At 45.5% G+C, this 19707-nt stretch overlaps 1 protein-coding gene across 1 annotated transcript in view; it reads right to left on the bottom strand.

The window, feature by feature from the left end:
* Positions 1-19707, bottom strand: part of NPC1 (NPC intracellular cholesterol transporter 1) — a 46635-nt gene that overhangs the window by 13900 nt on the left and 13028 nt on the right. Inside the window, exons 3-13 of the mRNA XM_027526325.1 lie at positions 19282-19388; positions 17040-17215; positions 14285-14452; positions 13267-13516; positions 11480-11553; positions 10572-10942; positions 9134-9360; positions 6672-6772; positions 4354-4456; positions 1205-1394; positions 207-389 (exon numbers count right to left, since the gene is read on the bottom strand). Coding sequence (XP_027382126.1) covers positions 207-389; positions 1205-1394; positions 4354-4456; positions 6672-6772; positions 9134-9360; positions 10572-10942; positions 11480-11553; positions 13267-13516; positions 14285-14452; positions 17040-17215; positions 19282-19388 — 1950 coding nt within the window. The remainder of the gene's footprint in view (positions 1-206; positions 390-1204; positions 1395-4353; positions 4457-6671; positions 6773-9133; positions 9361-10571; positions 10943-11479; positions 11554-13266; positions 13517-14284; positions 14453-17039; positions 17216-19281; positions 19389-19707) is intronic.

Here is a 19707-nt window from a genome sequence, read left to right as displayed (position 1 = left end):
GGCATGGAAATGAAGCCTCCACGTGTCATGCTCACAGGTACCCTGTGTGGAGCCAGCATGCGTGCACGGGGAGCCTGGTAATAAGCAAGCACTCAGAGGCATGGAAATGAAGCCTCCACGTGTCATGCTCACAGGTACCCTGCGTGGAGCCAGCATGCATGGGGAGCCTGGTACCTGGTCAGACGCTGTGAGGCTCTGAGACATACCTGGTAGGTCTGGACCAGGATGAAGATGTTGTCCACCCCCACAGCCAGCACGAGGAATGGGATGACTTCTATCACAATGAGGGTGAGAGGGACCCCGATGTAGCTGAAGATGCCCAAGGAGCAGGCCACTGAGCTCAACACAATCAGGACACCGGCAATGCCCAGGGAAATTTTCGAATCCACCTGGAGATACCACAAAGACATAAATCATCATTTAGTGTTTTCTGTCCTGTTCCTAACAGGTCCTCGCTTTCACCTTTTTACATGCTTATTGCCCATCCAGATTTAAACGTACAGTTCAAGGTTTGAGAGAAGACATGAACAGTTGTCTAGGTCTTCCTGAGCCACATATTTCATAAGCCTACATTCTTAGGTGATGGCAAACTAGGGGGGAAAAAAATGAATTAGGTGAAATAAATTTTAAGTTGAAGATAAAAATTTGGAAGTAAAGAAAACAAGGGCAGGAAGCAGAAAATGTGACAGTTAAAACACTGACAACCTCCAGTTAGGACTCCATGATTCCATTGCAGGGGGAATGGTCGGGGAACGAAGACTCCAAATGCCAGATGCTGAGTCGTATGGCCAAAAAACAAAAAAACCACAGGACAATTTAAGGCAGTTCTGAACATAATGAACTAGGATTGCTGCTGCTGCTGCTAAGTCGCTTCAGTCGTGTCCGACTCTGTGCGACCCCAAAGACGGCAGCCCACCAGGCTCCCCCGTCCCTGGGATTCTCCAGGCAAGAACACTGGAGTGGGTTGCCAATTCCTTCTCCAATTCACGAAAGTGAAAAGTGAAAGTGAAGTCGCTCAGTTGTGTCTGACTCTTAGCGACCCCATGGGCTGCAGCCTTCCAGGCTCCTCCATCCATGGAGTTTTCCAGGCAAGAGTACTGGAGTGGGGTGCCATTGCCTTAGAGGCAAAAACATGACATCATGCTATGTACTGCCATTTCTCTCTCTCTCTCTCTCACACACACACACACACACACCCACTTACCAGAAGCCTGCGACAGCTTTTGATATGCCCCAAGGCTATGGAAATATATAAAAACATGACGCCATAGCTGATCAGAACAGTGAACACATCACTGTTACTTTCACGGTTTAGTTCATCTTCAATGCTTCGTTCAGCCTTAAAAGAAATGGTCAGATTTGGATTCTCGTAGTTTTGCACAAAATTAATGAACCTAAAAGGGTAAGCAAAATTTTATTCTGTTAGTTAAAAACTGAGTGACAGCTTAGTGAGGAACTTCTTCCTAACTTTTAGGACACAAAAGCCACACTTAACCCTTCTCCCTCATGAGAACTTTCTATACTCGCCAGATGACAAAGCTCCAGATATGCTGAGTTTTCTACCACTTAAAACAAGCTGGGACCAAGTTTAAAAACTACTTCATAGTCTCATTTCATTTTTTACTAAGAATGATTTCTAAGTGCAGTGTATTATAATATAGATAGATGCTCATGGAACAAAAATTTTTTTAATTGATCTCAGAGTCAATGCAATCCCTATCAGTATCCTAGCTGATTTCTTTACAGAAAGACAGATGGACTCTAAAATTCTTATGGAATTGCAAGGGGCCTGCTGCTGCTGCTGCTAAGTCGCTCAGTCGTGTCCGACTCTGTGCGACCCCAGAGACGGCAGCCCACCAGGCTCCGCCGTCCCTGGGATTCTCCAGGCAAGAACACTGGAGTCAGAACAGCCAAAATGTTTTTCAAGAAGAACAAAGTAGGAGAATTCACGCTCCATAATTTCAAACTTACTACAAACCAACAGTAATCAAGTCAGTGTGGTTACCAGCGTAAGGACAGGCATACAGGACAAAGGATCAGAACTAAGAGTCCAGAAATACGCCAAATATTTTCACCTAATTTTCAATAAAGGTGGCAAGGCTATCAATGGGGGGAAAGAATAATCTTTTCAACAAATGGTATGGGACAACTGGACATGCACATGCAAATGAACGCAGTGCATTTACATTCAATATGCAAACTCATATCATATACAAAGAACTCAATGGATCAAAGACCTAAATGTAAGAGCTAAATCCATGACTGTCAGATGAATACATAGGTGCAAACTTCCAGGTCCCTGGGTTATGACATGGTTTCTTAGCTATGACACTAAAACTATGAGTAACAAAAGAGAAGACAGATGAATTGGACTTTATAAAAATTAAAAACGTTTATGTTTCAGAAGACGCCATTAAGAAAGCAAAAACACAGACCAGAGAAAAGGAGAAGGTATTTGGAAATCATAGATCTGATAAAGGATTTACAGAATATTTAAGAATTCTTCTAATTCGATAATAAAAACATAAACAACCCAGTCAAAAAATGGGCAAAGGATATGAACAAACATTTCTCCAAGAAAGTTAATACAAATGGGCATCAGTGCATGAAGAGGTATTCGAATTCATTAGTCACCAGGGAAATGCAAATCAAAACCGCAGTGAGGGAATTCCCTGGTGGTCCCGTGCTGAGGACTTCGTGCTTTCACAGCCAGGCTCGGGTTCAAGCCCTGGTTGGGGAACAAAGAACCCATAAGCTGCACAGTGTGGACAAAAAAAAAAAAAAAAAACAACTGCAATGAGATATCAGTTCATATCCACTAGGATAGCTAGAATCAAAAAAGTCAAATAATAACAAGTGCTGGCGAGGGGTGGAAAATGTGAATGCTCCCTGCATGCCGGTGGGATGCAGAATGGTGCAGTCACTTGGTTTTTTGGCTGCACTGCACAGCATGGGGGATCTGAGCTCCCTAACCCTCGGGAGAGCAGTCTAAAGCACTGGCCCACGAGGGAAGATCCACTGGGGCAGTCAGTTTGGGAAAAAAGTCTGGCAGCTCCTCAGGGTTACCGTATGAGCAAGCAAGTCTACTCCTAGGTGTATGCCAACCAAGAGAGAGGAAAACGCATTCACACAAAGAGAGGAATGGAGGCATGTTCACACAAAACTTGCATGTGAATGCTTATAGCATTATTCCTAATGGTCAAAGGTGGTGGTAAAGAATCTGCCTGCAACGCAGGGAGACCCATGTTCAAACCCTGGGTCAGGAAGATCCCCTAGAGAAGGCAATGGCTACCCACTCCACTGGAGAATTGGAGAACTGACCTGGAGGATCCCATGGACAGAGGAGCCTGGCAGGCTGCAGTCCATGGGGTCACAAAGATCAGACACAACTGAGTAACTTTCCGAGAAACAACGCACACGTTCATCAGCTGATGAGTGGATAAACAAAATGTGGTCTATCTATAGGATGGAATGATCTTCTGCCATAAAAAAGAATAAAGTGTTGACACATGCTGCAACTTGGATGAACCTTGAAAACGTTATTCTAAGTAAACGAAGCCAGATTGGAAAGCCCTCGTATGTAATTCCATCCATATAAAGTCTGGAACAGGAAAATTGATGGAGACAGAGAGTAGACTGAGGGTTATGTAGGGCCAGGTGGTAGGAGGGAAACTGCTACAGGAGATGGGATTTCTGTCTGTGGTAAAGAAAATGCTCTAAAATTGACCATGGTGATGTCTGCACACGTCGGTGAAAACACTGAAAGCTACTCAACTGTACACTTCAAATGGGTAAATTGTATGGTACATGAATATCCCAACAAAGCTGTTCAGTGTCCCATTCTCCTGGGCTCCCCTCCCCCTTCTTCAGAGGTTACATTACAGCTAACCGGTTCCTGGGTCACTTACTTGATACCCTTTCTAGGCATGGACAGCATGCATGACATATATTTGCCCAAACATGCTGACCACAGTTTTTATTTAATAATTCTTGAACCATTTATTAATACTTACCTCACTATCTTTAATGACGGCATAACATTCTACTATACTTCTCCTTACGAATACACATTTAGCTTACTCCCAGGTTTTGCTGTTAGAACATAACACAAGGAGCATTCTGCATAGATACTTGTGCATTCCTGTTGCAGGACTATGTATTTAAAGAATGTTTACAAGTAAATTTATTTATAGATTTTTTGTTTTCACAGCATCACTAGAACCAAGTGAAAAAAATGGCATGACTTAGATCTGATGTTGGTTAATTTAGTTGAACATCATATAAATGCTTTCTGCTAGCGTCCACCTTCCCGTGAGAAGAGCAGCTGGTTTACCGACCCTGTGAGCAACTCACTCTCTTTCCCAGGCCTGGGCCCTCTGGAGCTTCTCTGTATCGTTATAGTAATTATTGACAGGAAAGGTGATCACAAGGGCTGTGGCGTTATTGTAGTTTTGATCTAGAAAGGAAAAAGGGGACATCAAAAAGCAGATTACAAGCGTGCAGAAAACCAGATCAATACGAGGAGGGGAAAAATCACAAGCTGGCTAGGTGCCCGGTTTCTCATGGAGCTGAAGCTTAAACACGCCTGAGCTTGTGGAACATAATGGGGGGTCACCTGACCTGGCGCTTGTGTAGTTCAGCTAGGGAGAAAAGGGGACTCTCGAGCAAAGGTAGACGCAGTTGTCATTCCATCATCATGACTACCCAGACGTGCTGGGTGACGATTTCAAACAAAGCGGAAAGGTGTTCGGGGAAAGTCTCTCTTCCCTCCGTTCCCATCTGTGTCTTAGCTCTCTCCTCCTCGCACCGTGACGGCTGCGGCCCCGACCAGCCGCAGTCCACACACACAAGCACGGGCTTCCCCTTGCCTTCCTGTTCACACAAATAGTAACACACCCTTCTGCAAATGCTGCCTTTAAACTCATATCCTGAGAATGCTGCTTTAACAGACACAGCACTTCCTTATTCTTGTTTCTGCTTATGATGTTTTCTAGTACAGTTTAACTCCACTCCAGTTGATGGATATCTTTGCAAGTTTGTTTTTTTTTTTGGTTATAAGTAGAATTACTACAAAAATTAACTGGATATTTCTAACACATAAAATCCATATTTGTAGGATCAAATCTTACAAGTACTTAGAATCCAAAAAAAAAAAAAAAAAAAGTACATTTTTAGTTTGGATGGATCTCCCAAACTGCCTTCCAAAAATGCCATCCTGTTTTTCATTTCTTTATTCAACAAAGTATTTGCTGCAACCTACTGTGTGCCCGTGTTATTTTAGGGACCGTGGATACATTAATAAGCAACATAGGTTAAAAATCTCAACCTTCCTAGCGCTTATATTCTAGAACCATTTACACTCCCACCAAAATGCAGTTTGCCCATGGCAGGGTTTCATGCACACAGCGTTTTGTCAAATTCTCAGGTCTCTGCTTTACCATCTGAGCTACCACGGAAGCCCATCAGACTGTAAAGACTCTGCCTGCAATGCAAGAAACCGGGTTCGAGCCCTGAGTAGGGAAGATCCCCTGGAGGAGGAAATGGCAACTCACTCCAGCATTCTTGCCTGGGAAAACCCATCGACAGAGGAGCCTAGCAGGCTACAACAGTCCATGGGGTTTCAAAGAGCTGGACTCCACTGAGTGACTAACGCTTTGACTTTAGATCTTTGCTAATCTGTTGTCATGTAAAAGGCTGAAGTGAGAGGTGTTTCACTAGCTTGAGTAAGGTTCAGCATTTTCTCCATATAATTAAAAGCCCTTTGTACTTCTTCTCTTATTAACATGCACACGGCTCTGCCCACTTCTTTTGGGGGGCTGACCTTGTCTTTTTTCCTCAAGAGCTCTCTATGTATTAAGGAAACATTGTTATGTATATTAACTTTTTTCCTGGTCCAGTTGGCCATTTGTTTGGTTTCTTAAAATTCTATGTTTGTTCTCTACACGGGAACTTTAAATTCTCACACAGTCAAACTCATCAGGGTTTCCTTTTGTGGCTTCGCATTGTGTGTCCTGCTTAGAAATGCCTTCTCCATCTAAAAATTACTTTATAGCTCACAACATCTCCCTTCCCACCAGATAAGATGAACATCTGGCCTGTTCAACCGGCTGGAGAAAAACCTGTTGAGCTGCTTATTAGGCTTCAGAAGCCAAAGCTGCCACGTGAGTTATTACCCCATCTACCTGGAGTAATCTAAGCAAAGCCCCACTGCTCCTCCCACTGGAAGTGTCTGACTCCTTAACCAACTGGTTTAGAAGGAAAAAAAAAAATCTGTTTTCTTTCCCCCTATATCTCACATGTCTCTCCTCCATTACTGATGTCCTTAACCCAAGGTCCATGGACTCGTTGGGGGCTCTCTTGATGAGATTCAAGGGTCCCATGAACTTGAAACTGAGCAACATATTATATGGATTTAACAGTAACGCTGTTCTGGGAAAATGTCCTTAGCTATTGACAGCTTCCCAAAAAGTAACCTAAAAATGGCAAAAAACCACTTCTTCCAAATGCACAACAAAACCAAAAGCCAAAGGAGATATGGTATCTGGGATGCAGTATATTGGGTAATTAATGAGTGTTTGACTGATGAAATCCTCATAATTACCACCTCAGTGTTAATGACAGAACCAAGACTGCTTTATCCAGTAAGAAGAATAAAAGCTTCTCTCACTTACCATCGTAGCCTCCAAGCACAAGCCATGGGAACACTGGGCCACCAAACGTCCCCAGGCAAGGATCGTGGAGCAAACTGGTGTCATTCAGGGAAGCAGGAGCCCTGCCAGGAATTCAGAGAACACCTTACAGTTAGAACAACTTGTACACAACACAGAGACCCAGATGTTTACACAACAGTCACGAGGCTGATTAAGAATGTGGGCCTGAGGTCCCCTTGGGTGAATGATCCAGTTCAGTATTTGCTTTGGGTTGCTGAGTCGCTGAGAGAGAGGCAGGTAAATACAGTGAGATGTGGCTAACATCAGCTGGTGCACAGAGGAGGGAGCTGCTAATACGTGGTGAAAGCTGTCACTATAAACAGAACTTTATGTACAGACCCGGTCTCTGAGGAGGAGGGGGAATTCACCTGCACAGGAGGAGGTGAAGGCTTCCAGGCACCATACCAGCAGGAAGAGAAGAGACGAGACGAGGAAAGAAGAGAACAGACAGTGGCCTGAGAGACCACAGGAAGTCCTGGGTCTGCGCGTGGGGTACCCATGATGGGGGCCTCCCAAGGAGGGGATGGGGCTGGGAATAAAGAGGGAAGCAATGGAAGGAAGGGGTACGCGTCTTGACCAGTGGTTAGGGTTTTTATTCTGTCGGCACCTGGGAACAATCAAAGGAAAGGGAGATCAAGAACTGTTTGGCAAACATAACTCAGTGGCAAAGCAGAGAGAGGTCTGGAGACCAGGCAGCGATGCCAACACTGTAGGGCAGACAGACAGACAACCAGCGTTTCAGGACAGATGTCAGCTGGACTCTGGGCACACATGAAGGTCCTCATGTATAATCTAAACCACCACCCCTCAGTGCCAGGGGACGGACTCAGGCCGTGGAAGGTCAGGTCAATGCTCAGGGCTAACCAGGCTACAGGGTTGCAGCCAGAAGCCGGGTTCTGTCCACCCACACACGTGGGGCTATGCCACCACATCGCAGGCTTGAGAGCTCATCGTGAAGTTAACATCCACAGAGTCATGTGAGGAAGAGTCCGGGGAGCCCATAAGTGGTAGGTGTTGATGCGGGTATTAACCAGGGAACGCAGGAGGCCTGTGAGTGGTTCTGGGCTGGCCGGGCTCCAGCAGGGCCTCCCTCCAGAGGACAAGCCCAGAGAAAGCTGGAAGGTGAGGAGGGAGCTGAAAGCTAGAGATGCACAGGCGTGACCACAGACCACACAGAGCCCGCCTTGCAGGAGAGGGGATGCTCCCAGTGATGTTTCCACACCTGGGCAGACCGCGCTCCCCTTGGATAATACACCCATCTCCCCTGCTACCAAAATTCTGTTTTATTTTGTAAAATAAATAACTTTTTTATTTAAATATTAAAGTTATATAATACTTTTTCTAACCGCCCCTGGCTGCCCTGTACTACCTGCCCTTCAGAGAACGCTGGTTTGGGGGCACATGGGCTACACTTATTGTTTCACAGGCTCGTGTTAATAGAGGTGACCGCCTGAGGACAGTAAACACAGCAGAAGCGCCTGGAGTCAGCCACACTCCAGTAACAACAGACGGAGCCTCAGGTCAGTGACCTGGGCCGGAAGTCAGAGCACTTGGCTATGGAGAGTGGTTAATCGAGCAGCACGTTCAAAGGTGACAGGGAGCAATCTCTCTGCTTCTGTAATGAACGAACAGCCACAGCGGTTGTCTCAGTGGCTGAACAACTTTCTGTGGGCCAGGTCAGGCCAAGTGACGGTGTCCAGGGAGGGCAGAGAAGCGAGCGCTCCTCCTGCCACAGGGCAGGCCTAAAGGTCACCTCACAGGTCACCCCGTGTGGCTTCTCTGTGACTAACTCAAACCACAAGCTGGCCCGTATAGCCAGACAAGCCTCTGAAGCAAAGCAACCTCAGCGTTATCCCATCTAAACTGAACCGCAATCCGGCCCCCACTCCTCAAGGGGACGCCACACGTTTTGAAAAGTCAGTGTTGTGAAATCAATTTATATTTGAAAGATAAGAAAAGGAGTTAGAGGCTTCTGTCTTTTCACCAAGAAACCAGCTCAGAAATGCTTGGGGTAGTGTGGCAGATCCAACTAGGTGTAATCCAGCTGGGAGGGAGTCAGGGGCTGGGAGGTACCTCGATGACACACGGTGAACACTCGACCTCAGGGCCTTTGCACCTGCTGCCCGTCTACTTGGAAAGCTCTTCCCCAACTCTCACAGGCTCCCTCTGTTCCCCTCCGCTGAGCAGGCTCCGCTGCACTTGGAATGGCACCTCCCCTGCAAGCCCACCCTTGCCCTGCTTCCTTCTCCCATGGCATCGCCTGGACCTGGCGCTGCCTCGACCTGGCATCAGGCCGAGTATCGCTTCACCCTGAGGGTCCTGCTGTTTGCTCCCTGCCGGGGCTCTAGCACCTACAGCGGTGTGTGGCCATGGCAGCTGTCACCTGCTGGAGGGACGGAGGAAGGACCACCCCCGCCACGTACCGGACACAGTAGAGGAAGTGCGTGTGGTAATCTGCATACACGAAGAAGTCATCCCCGACTTGATGGTCCAGCACAGAGTGGCTGTTCTGGAAGTAGTTCAGCACACTCAGGATGGTGCAGTTCTGGTTGTATGGCGAGAGGGGCGCCACGCAGATGTCCCGCAGGGTCACAGTCTCGTTGTTGTAAGAAGCAGTGATGCTCTCGATGGCGGTTTGTAAGTCAAGGACCTGAAAGAGGATTTTTTAAAATAAACAAAGCCAGAAATACATCGGTTTTCCCTCAGATGCTGATTAACTCTTACTGCTCTGGGGGGGATGGGGGTTAGAGGATAAAAGAGTCTTTGGGGAAATTCCTTCCTGAGACAGGGCAGAAGACTGAGATAAATGAGGATGAAAATATTTTTAAGTTTACTATAATTTTGCTGAGGATCAGCAAACTGGGGCACTCATTGAGAGGGGGAGGGGACACCACGGCAGGCCACATCCCAGCGCAGGACACACCAACACGTGCCCTCCCACCTGGAGAAACAGTGACCACGAAGGGGAGCCCAGGGTCATCTGCTGGGTCTTCCTGACAGGCCCTCCCATCCCCAACAACCACCACCTCGCTCCATACTATGCTTATTTACGTATATTCCTGTTATTTTCTAGTAGCGAATACAAATACACTGCAGGAGGTAAACGACAACGTGTGCACCTTTTGCAACAAGCTGGGAGAAAGCGACGGTCACCGGGTGCAAAAGATTCTATTAGACTCTTGGGAACATGCTGATGTTTTCTCAAGCTATCAGACATTCTATAGGGCAAGAGCAATGTTGAGGGGAAAAAGTATGCAAATGTACAACTGTTGAGTAAGAAATAAGTGGGAGGCAGTTAATTTACAGATCGCTCTCCAGGGCGAGTGTGGGAAGGGAGGATGGGCAGATTTAAAGGACTCTGTGGGAGCAAGGGGTGGATCTTATTCCAAACGCAAGCCGGGAGTCCACATTCAGGCAGTGACAAGGTCATTCCTGCAGTTGCGGGGTGGGGGCAGGGGGCAGTCCACAGTGACCCAGCGGCCCCTCCAAGGTCTCCAGGACCACACAGGAAGTTTTATCCCTTTGGATCCTGGTGTATTACTTTTCAACTACTAGCGGAAAAAAAATTATTAAGTTCCTAAGGTGAATATATTAATAAATACATTCTGTTTCAATAGAAACATGCTCTTCTCAATTTCAAGCAAGACCTACTGTATGAAATAAATACAAAAGTGGTCTACAGTAAATTTTTCATTAAGTTCAACACTGATCACTTTTTTGAAAGTAAGTGAAAAGTGTCTTATCATTAAGGTTTACTAGATAAACCATCACACTCAGCCCGAAACCCACATCAAGTGAACTGGTCAAAAGCTAGCCCGGTGCCGGGTTCCTGGGAAGTAGCTTCTGCCAAGAGCCAACTACCTGGTGCAGAATGTCTACGGCAAGGGGAGGCCCAAAGGGCACGTCGGCTCCCGAGGGGTAGGGCTCGTATATGTGCGGCGGGGTGTGGGGGGCCCTGATGATGAGCTGCTCGGTGCGGAAGAAGGGCCCGAAGTGCGTGTCAAAGTACTCCTTCTCCAGGCGCGCCTGGCTGCCGGGGGCCGACCAGAGGTCCACCGGGTCGGTTGTGACCTGGATGAACACCAGGCCTGAGGAACAGGCGGCGATGAGGGCCACGGAGAAGAACACGACACAGCCGGGGTGCCTCACGCAGAAGGAGCCCCACCATTCGAAGAGCCGCCGCAGATGGGCCTCGAAGGCGGCACCCAGAGGGTCACAGCAGGTTGGCCCCCCTGGAAGAGCAGGAGAGGAAGGGAGGGTGAAGGTTAAGAGCCAAGCCCTTCCTGAAAGTCGGAACAGGGAGAGTGTTAGCTACCACTGCATGCGGCGAGACTCACAGCCACACAGGGACACCCAGGGACGTGCATGAGACCGTCCCCCACCCTGCCCAGCTACCTGTCTGCTGGAGAAGCGGCCCTGCCCACAGTGACCACCAGCCCCTCCCCGAGAGGTACAGAACTCATACATAAGCCTCGGAAAAGCCAAGTGCTCTGAGCATTCCAGCCAAAGCAGTTCCCTCCAACTGTTCCTGCACCACTGCTCTCACCCCAGGCCAGGATCACTCTACAGATATTATGAACCAGGCGATTCCCATCCGCCACCCCATTTCCAGCTGTCAGGGCCGCAAACAGAGGGACTCTGTCTCCATCACAGCCATGTCCCCAGCACGAGCTCAGTGCCGCTCCCGGAAGAGGCGCGTCAACATTAAAGAAAGAAACACTCTCCTGCCGACGGTGCCAACCCTTTTACTTAAGTACAAATGTGCCTACCTTTGTCACTGGCGTTTATAGAGAAAGGTATATTGCCATCAATGGGGGTAAACTCAGAGACAAAATACCGTTTTCTGAAAGATAAAAGCACATAAGTCATGTTAGTGGACTTCAGCATCATGAGACTGTTCTTGACGGTCCCACAACCCTATTAAAAGCTTATTTCCTCATCCTGTTTGCTTCCTTCCTAACTGGTCCCTTCCTTTCCCGAAGTTCCCTTGCTCCGAGCCTCTCTGCTCACTAGTCTCAGGGGAAAATTTAAGAAGGTATTAAGAAGATAATTTCACCTTGCAGCCCTCACTCACATTTAAAAGTTTTAGGTCCTTTAAAAACACAGTGAACACTACACTCCAGGAACAACAAGCACATTTGGTGCCTACATTTTGGTTTCTAAACACCCTTTTCCAGGGAAAGGAACCAGGGCTCCTTGCAGAAGAGGGTGCTTCTAGGGCTGGGGCAGGGAAAATACTGAAACATCCTGTGATTCCAGAAAAAAGAACAAGCTTGAGAAAGGTGAGGGCATGCTTAAGAAACACACAGGAGCCAGCAGAAGGTGCTGCCAGTGGTCAAAATTGGGAAGATTTGAGCAAAAACATAAATGATGGTACGAAACAGAGATCACAGTTGCTTTTTTTTTTTTAAGTCCATTATGTAAATATAACTAAATAAATATTGGTTAAGTAAGTAGGGGAGAAGGAATAACAGAGTAAGTCCAGTTAGTAAATGGAGAAGGAATGAGGAAAACAAATGTCACCATTAGGCAAAAACCACAGGAGTTAAGTGTTGAAGACCCATGGATGGATGCTAAAATCAGTGGACAACAGTTTGAGGAGAAATGAGGTGTCAGTACAGTCTCAACACAGCTCCCAAAAGATGTTTATCAACTCCAAACGAAGGAACAGTAGCTTAACAGTGGAGAAACCCAGAAGACACCTTCTAAACCAAATGATGTAGGCTAATATCACCAGTGATGAGACATACTGGCATAAGGCATTGACATGATACACTGAGAAAGACACGTCGCATCTGTGATGTTGTCAAAAACCTCCACCTAATCATGAGAAAACATCATATAAAACCAAATCGGGGTACATTTTACAAAATAACTGACCAGCACTCATCAAAGTGTCAAGGTCATAAAAGAAAAGGAAAGATGAGCAACTGTCATGGATTGAAGGAGACGAACAAAACAAGAAGTGAATGTGACATGGGGTCCTGAAACAGAAAAAGGAAGAACCTTAGAGGAAAAACTGGTAAAACTTAAAAAAACACTGTGGTTTAACTAATAATGGTATACCAATGTTATTTTCATGGTTTTGATTAAATTATATACTATCGGTGATGTGAGTGGTAACATTAGAGGAAGCCAGTAGAGATATAAATAAACTATTTCTGCACCCTTTTAGTAAGTCTACAATTATTTCAAAAGACAAAGTTTTAAATAAACCTGTTGTCCTAAGTCAAGACGCAGGTATCTAAAAGGACTACAGTATCGCATTTAAAAGGATTTGAATCAGATCTGGCTCAGTAGAATTTCTGTTAAAGCATGGGTCTTTTAAATCACACACCATTTTGAATAAACCAATGAAACTAACTTTAAACATCTCAATGTCTAAATAGGCTTTTGATTGTTGACTAGTTGCAGGACAAGCAAGTCATGGAATTGTATTAATGCAGACCTTTGTTCTTATTCTAATGAACCAAAGTCTACCAAGTGAAAACTTAAAAATGCCACTGGGTTAAGTTTGCTCTTCTTGTCTGGGGGGCTGGGAAACAAAACAGATTACCTGTAGCACCACACAGCAAAGAACGCTCCAAAGAACACGAGCAGGAAAGCCATGTAGGTGCTCCACATGATGACATACACGGCGTCCAGACCCAGGATTCTCCAGGGAACGGGAGGGGGTGGGGGCTGGGGCTTGGGGCCGCAGACGGCCGAGCAGTCCTGGCAGCTGCACGGCCCCGTGACCTCGTCCACCGACTCGTCACAGCCCTTGGTGGCATTGTTCATGGGCTCCATCCCATGCGTCGGAAGATCTGTGAGAAGGAGTGTGTTGAGAATCTCCATTAAAAAAAAATTAATTACAAGGGTTGTACTAAATTATATTTTAACCCAATGATAAGCACACTGAAAGAAGTCATGCAACCAGAAGAATAAGAAACACTGGAGGTTTCTGGGTGATCGCGTTATGCAAAACTGCAAAATTTTAAGTTAACCTCAATAACTTTAGGCACAGGGTTCCTCACCAACATTCAAGTCCACCACATTTCAGTGTAAACTTCCAATCAAATGTTTATCTCCACTGAGGAGCTAGTTTAATACTAAGGCAGAGCTTCTGAAAAGGCTCCTTTTTCTATTTTGTACTGGAGTATGGCCGATTAACAGTGCTGCAGTTTCAGGTGAAAGGCAAAGGGACTCAGCCATACAGACACATGTCCCCATTCTCCCTCAGACTCCCCCCCATCCAGGCTGCCACGTAACACTGAGCAGAGCTGCCTGTGCTGTACAGCAGGTCCTTGTCATTTATCCCTTTTATTTTTTGAAAAGGCTCTTTTTTTTTTTTTACAAATGACTTATTCCTTCAAGTATGTATCAGCACCTGAAGGCAACTCTTCCTCTCCACCCACTCATCCAGCCCCTGATAACCCAGGGGTTACCCCTCCAGCTTCCTCTTGCTGGAGGAAATTCCAAAACCTCCTGATCTGAATTCATCTTCCTATTGCACATTAGGGTTCCTGGGCTTTAAAAAAACCGTTAAGTTCAATACACCAAACCTGGGGGGCTGGGGGGGTCTCTGTCCCCACCTGAAAAGACGGGGGTGATGGTGAAGGGCGCCTGGCCATTGTCCTTGTTGAACATGTACTCGATCCAGTTAGTAGCATTGCAGGCGCTGGCCTCACGCCCGCACAGCAGCCCCAGGGCCTTCTCGTTGCTCGAGGGGGCCTCCACATCCCGGCAGGAATTGTACATGGCTGGAGGGGGAGGAAGAGAGAAGACTGAAACCGTGCTGCTGGAATTCACCAGGTGAGAGCTTACACGGGGCCTCTCACGTGTGAACGTGGAAATACAGACACACTGCAGGCAGGGGCTGGGAGTCTAGACAGCAACCACTGAGGGAAGGAACGGAGGTCACCTCTGACACTGGCTTGTTACCCTGCAAGCGACAGGCTAGGCCAGATTCCAAGCAACTTAAAATCAAAGGCAGGACAAGCCGTGGCCATCCCAGTCCACAGGGGCCTGGAGAAGTGTCAGCCCCGTGCAGGGAAGAGCACACTGAAGGCCAAGGAGGGAGAAGCAAGACCCTCAGGGCCTCTTCAGCTAGTGCAGCTCGTTCCAAGAAACTATCTCTGGTGAATGACAGAAACTCCAGGGTAAAAGCTGGTTTCGGGACAGAGCTCACCTGTGAATGAACTGAGCTTTTAGTATGCATAAAGACACAAGAACTAGCGATGTCAATGGCACTCTGCATGTAAGAAACCAGTAGTAATGGGTCTTACTGTTTTTGTTGTTTAGTTGCTAAGTCGTGTCTGATTCTTTGTGCTCCACGCAGTGCAGTACACTAGTATATTAACATTCAATCGCCAGTCCCTGCTTGTTAGAAGCTTCCTAAAACCTTCTTCCCCTAAACTTTAGAGAGGTACTTAGAAATTCATTGTGCTCTACCCTCACTCTTGAAGGGCAGATTAGCTAGCGCAATAGTTTTTTTCAGAACCGTGATAACCCCACTGCTTTCGGGCCTCTAGCTTTGCTGGACAGAAAATCTCCAATTGAGGTGATTTCCACCTTTTCTCTACTTGCATTTAAGATTACCTGTCATTCAGATTTTATAGTTTTTAAAATGAGCTGTATTTAGTTACAAATTCCTTTTTCTATACCTTTATTGAGATAACTCACATACAATTCACCAATTTAAAGTTATAACTTGATGGCTTTTAGCATATTCATAGATAAGAGAAATCATCACCACAGTCAATTCTAAAACATCTTCATCACCTTAAGAAAGAAACCCAGGACCTTTAACTAATGCTCCCTTATCTCCCCATCCCCTTAAGCCCTAAGCAACTATTAATCTACTTCTGTGTCTATAGATTTGCCTATTCTGGACATTTCATATAAATGAAATCATGAATCGTCTTCTGTGACCGGCTTCTGCCACTTACCATGACGTTTTCAAGGTCTATCCACGTTGCAGCATGGATCCTTATTTTATTTCTTTTTATGGTCAAATAATATTCCATCATATGGATATACCACATTTTGTTTATCTATGTATGTATCAGTTGATGGATATCTGAGTTGTTTCATACAGCCACCTTTTGGCTATTATGAACATATGTTTTCATTTCTCTTGTGAGTGGAATTGTTGGGTCATATGGGTAACTCCATGTTTAATTGCTCCAGGAACTGCAAGACTGTTTTCCAAAGTGACTACACTGTTTCACATTCCCACCAGCTGTGTATGAAGGTTCCGATTTCTCTGCATACCTGCCAGAACTAGTCTTTTTATTTCAGCCACCCTATTGGCTGTCAAGTGGTACCTTGCTGTGGTTTTGATTTGCATTTTCCTGATGACTGATTTTAAGCATCTTTTCATAAACTTATTGACTATTTGTATAAATAACATCCTTGGAAAAATGTTTGCTCAGATTCTTTGCCCATTTTTACTTGGGTTATTTTCTTTTTGAATTGTCAGAGCTCTTTATATATTCTAGACACAAGTCCTTCATTAAATACATGCTTTGCAAATATTTCTGCCTCTTTTTGATGGTGTCCATCAGAGCACAAGTTTTTTATTAAATTTTTTTGGTTAGATTTTTAATTGACCATTATAGTAATTGACTATAGTCGCTCTTATAGTCAACAGCTTTGCTGAATTCTTATTCTCTCATTTTATTGTTTTGGGGCCCATTCTTTATTCAGCTGCATCTAATCTATCTTTTAATCCACTTGCATGACTATTTCTCATTAACTGGATCTTCCAGTTGGTTCTGTTTCTAATCTGTTCATTTTCTTTCCCTAGGGTCCTACTCTTGCAGAACTCTCATTTCAGTCATTTTCAACAAACATGACATGGTCTTTTTCAGACTGCCCTATGAGCTTCAGTTGCTGGGATATCCTTCTCCTGTTTGTCACACCTGTTTACTTTCCCTTATGGTGACTGCTTTCTTCACAGGCAAAATCTCTCCTCTGCCAACTAGGTCTCCCTTCCACCCCCCATCTCTGCAGTCTTGCAATAACTCATGAAGTTATGCATTTCATGTCCAACAGAACCAAAGTCCAAATGGTTCCTAAAATGTATAGAAATAAACTTGCACAAACTAAAAATTTCTATAAGGGAACTTATAGTTAGGAAGGAGTTAAAGCAAATACTTTAAGGAGATCATTTCATAGGTTGTAGCTCAAGTCCCAGAAGACAAGCGAAGCAACAACTCAGATTTCCATTGGCATTTCAGTGCTAACGGAACTGAAAACTGCCCTTTTTCACAGAGCTGACAGGACAACTTGATCCACTGTCCTGATATCAAATATAAAAGAGGGATAATTTAAAAGTTTACTTACCATTGGCAAAACTCTCTCCAACATAGTACTGTAATTCTTTTACATTTGTTTTCGTCTGGTTTGTAGCAGGATCAACATAATCTTCAGTTGCTGTAACGTTCAGAAACTGACTTTGTCGAGGGCTACATGTCAGCTCACAAAACAGGTTCACTAGGTTATAAAAACAGGATGGACATCTAAAGAAAAAGCAAACTATTTTGAATGATCTCGTGGATAACAGGGCCAGCAAAAAAGATGATTTAAAATACACAAAGACTATTTAAAATTTATTATAAATTGGCAAATGGATTACCATGAGGACATATTAAACCCAGCAATTCCAAACCTAAAACCTCATGTTAAAATAAAGACACATCTTTAAAAACCACCCTAATTACTAATATTTGTGCTGCCCAGATGTAATTTCAAGAAACAAATGCTCTCTGAATCCTGCACTTTATAATTTGGTCATGTTTCCTGTATTTTGAATCCAAAAGGACTTAGGACTACCATGGTGACATTTTGATTGAGAATAAAAAAGGGGAAAAAGGAGATTTACACATTAGTGCTTTCATCTCATAACCTACTGAAGGGCTCTCTTTCAAGCCCCAGATAACCTTAGGCCGTCTCTAAACACAAGAGGATTCCCCAGGATTAGAGAAGATAAAAGAACAGCAGTGGTGTTCGCCAGCTACATGCATTTCAGAAGCACCCGGTTTTCATAAGAACCACAAGCTGTCCGCTGTGAAGCTTCTAATGTTGACCGGTTATGCGGCAGAAGACCTCTGTCTTTCCCTTTAGTTCCGTTATCCGCAAAAGCTATTGCTTCATCAGGCTTGCATTCTTGCAACACAACCAATCAAGACTGCCCCCCAATCTGCTCCTATCCAGATGACCACACATGACACAGAATGAGGACGGTCTGGTCTCGGCCTTCAAAGCTGCCAGTCTCATGGGACTTTCCTGGTGGTCTGGTGGTTAAGACTCCTCGCTTTCAATGTTAAGGGGCATGGGTTCTATCCCTGGTCAGGGAACTAAACTAAGATTCCACACGCTGCACAGTGTGGCCAAAAATAAAACAAAAGCCTCCCATCTAGTGAAGGAGCAGACACACACACTGACTTGCTTTCAGGAGTCCCACGCTTTACTGTGACAGACAGGAATGACAATTACACCACCTGAACAGAAATCACTCCTGGGGTGCACTGCTTCCTACCACTTTGCATAAATTACAAATGTCTCTCCGTGTTACTCCGTTTAACTTCTACAGTTATCAGTTTGGACAGCTGCACAATATTCTGTATTAGCATCTCATTGCTATTATAAATAAAGCTTTGCTACCTCTGATGACACGGGAAATACTTGGCTATCTTTTGATGTAGATGCCCATAATGTCTCACGTACAGCAGATGCTAAATAAATGTATTTGGCCGAATGACAGCTTCAATCTGGCTCCAGCAACAGCCATGAGATTTCCTTCCACAAGATACACTGGCCTGATTAGAGTCTCAACTCTAATGCTCTAATTAGATCATTTACTACATTGTATGTTGTCCTGGCAGAACATACAGAGGGATGGCTCTCCGCTCTGCACTGCCAACTGGAGATCTGGCAAGAAACAAGGACGCCCGCCTGAGCCCTGTCACCTGCAGTGACACCAGCACAGAGAAGCACATGGCCTTCCGTCCACCTTCATGGGGGCTCACACGTGCTGCTCGGAAGGCCACCACCAGCTCACTCTTCTCACATTTGAAAACTGCTGGGTAAGCCTGGAGAACATCTATTATGCGGCCCTTTTCACTGCCCCGGCCACAGAGAACACAGTGGACAGCAAACTGACTTTGACAAAACCAGCCGACTCTGCCAGATTAGGCTTGTGAACAGTCACCAAAGGCAGGCTCCAATGAGGAAGAGAGAACCACTCGCAAAACAGGGGAGGGAGGCGACGCAGAGGACTGTGTGGAGGAGGGTCTGGGGGCAGAGACCCGGGCAGGATCCCCGGAACCTCTCCTCTCCACCGTGCGAAGGGGCTCAAGTCTGAAAGGCCCCAGACCGCAGTGCAGGTCCCCTTTGGGGTGAAGACATCTCAGAAGCAAACCAAGTAGCAATTCTGAGTGTAACGAGAGCAAGAACGAAGTCTCATCATTACTACTTCATCAAAAGTTCTTCTTTATATCTGAGAAGTCCTAAGATAGCATTCTTAAAATGAAACAAGAACTAACTTTTAAACCCATTTTCTCTGCATGCCTAGTGGTCAACCCACCTGGACAGAAACTGCAGAGGCAGCTGCAGGTTGTCCTTCAGTGTGTGAAGCTGCTGGACATCACAGCAAAGACTGACATTGCCAAAGAAGAACCCTGGACAGAGTTCCTTTCAGGAGAGAAAACATGAACATCAGAGTAGCCAAGTGGAATAAACACAAACACTCCTCAAAGAGGAGACCACTTTATGCACATCATCCTTTTTTAGGTACACAAGGGTGACACACCTCTTTGCAAAGTTCTTGCAGAATTCTTTTAAAAGGCGATCATGGAGAAGGCAATGGCACCCCACTCCAGTACTTTTGCCTGGAAAATCCCAAGGACGGAGGAGCCTGGTAGGCTGAAGTCCATGGGGTCGCTAAGAGTCGGACACGACTGAGTGACTTCACTTTCACTTTTCACTTTCACGCACTGGAGAAGGAAATGGC

The sequence above is a fragment of the Bos indicus x Bos taurus genome, chromosome 24, assembly GCF_003369695.1.
Source record: "Bos indicus x Bos taurus breed Angus x Brahman F1 hybrid chromosome 24, Bos_hybrid_MaternalHap_v2.0, whole genome shotgun sequence".
NCBI lineage: Eukaryota > Metazoa > Chordata > Mammalia > Artiodactyla > Bovidae > Bos > Bos indicus x Bos taurus.
This window is presented reverse-complemented; position numbering and strand designations above follow the sequence as displayed.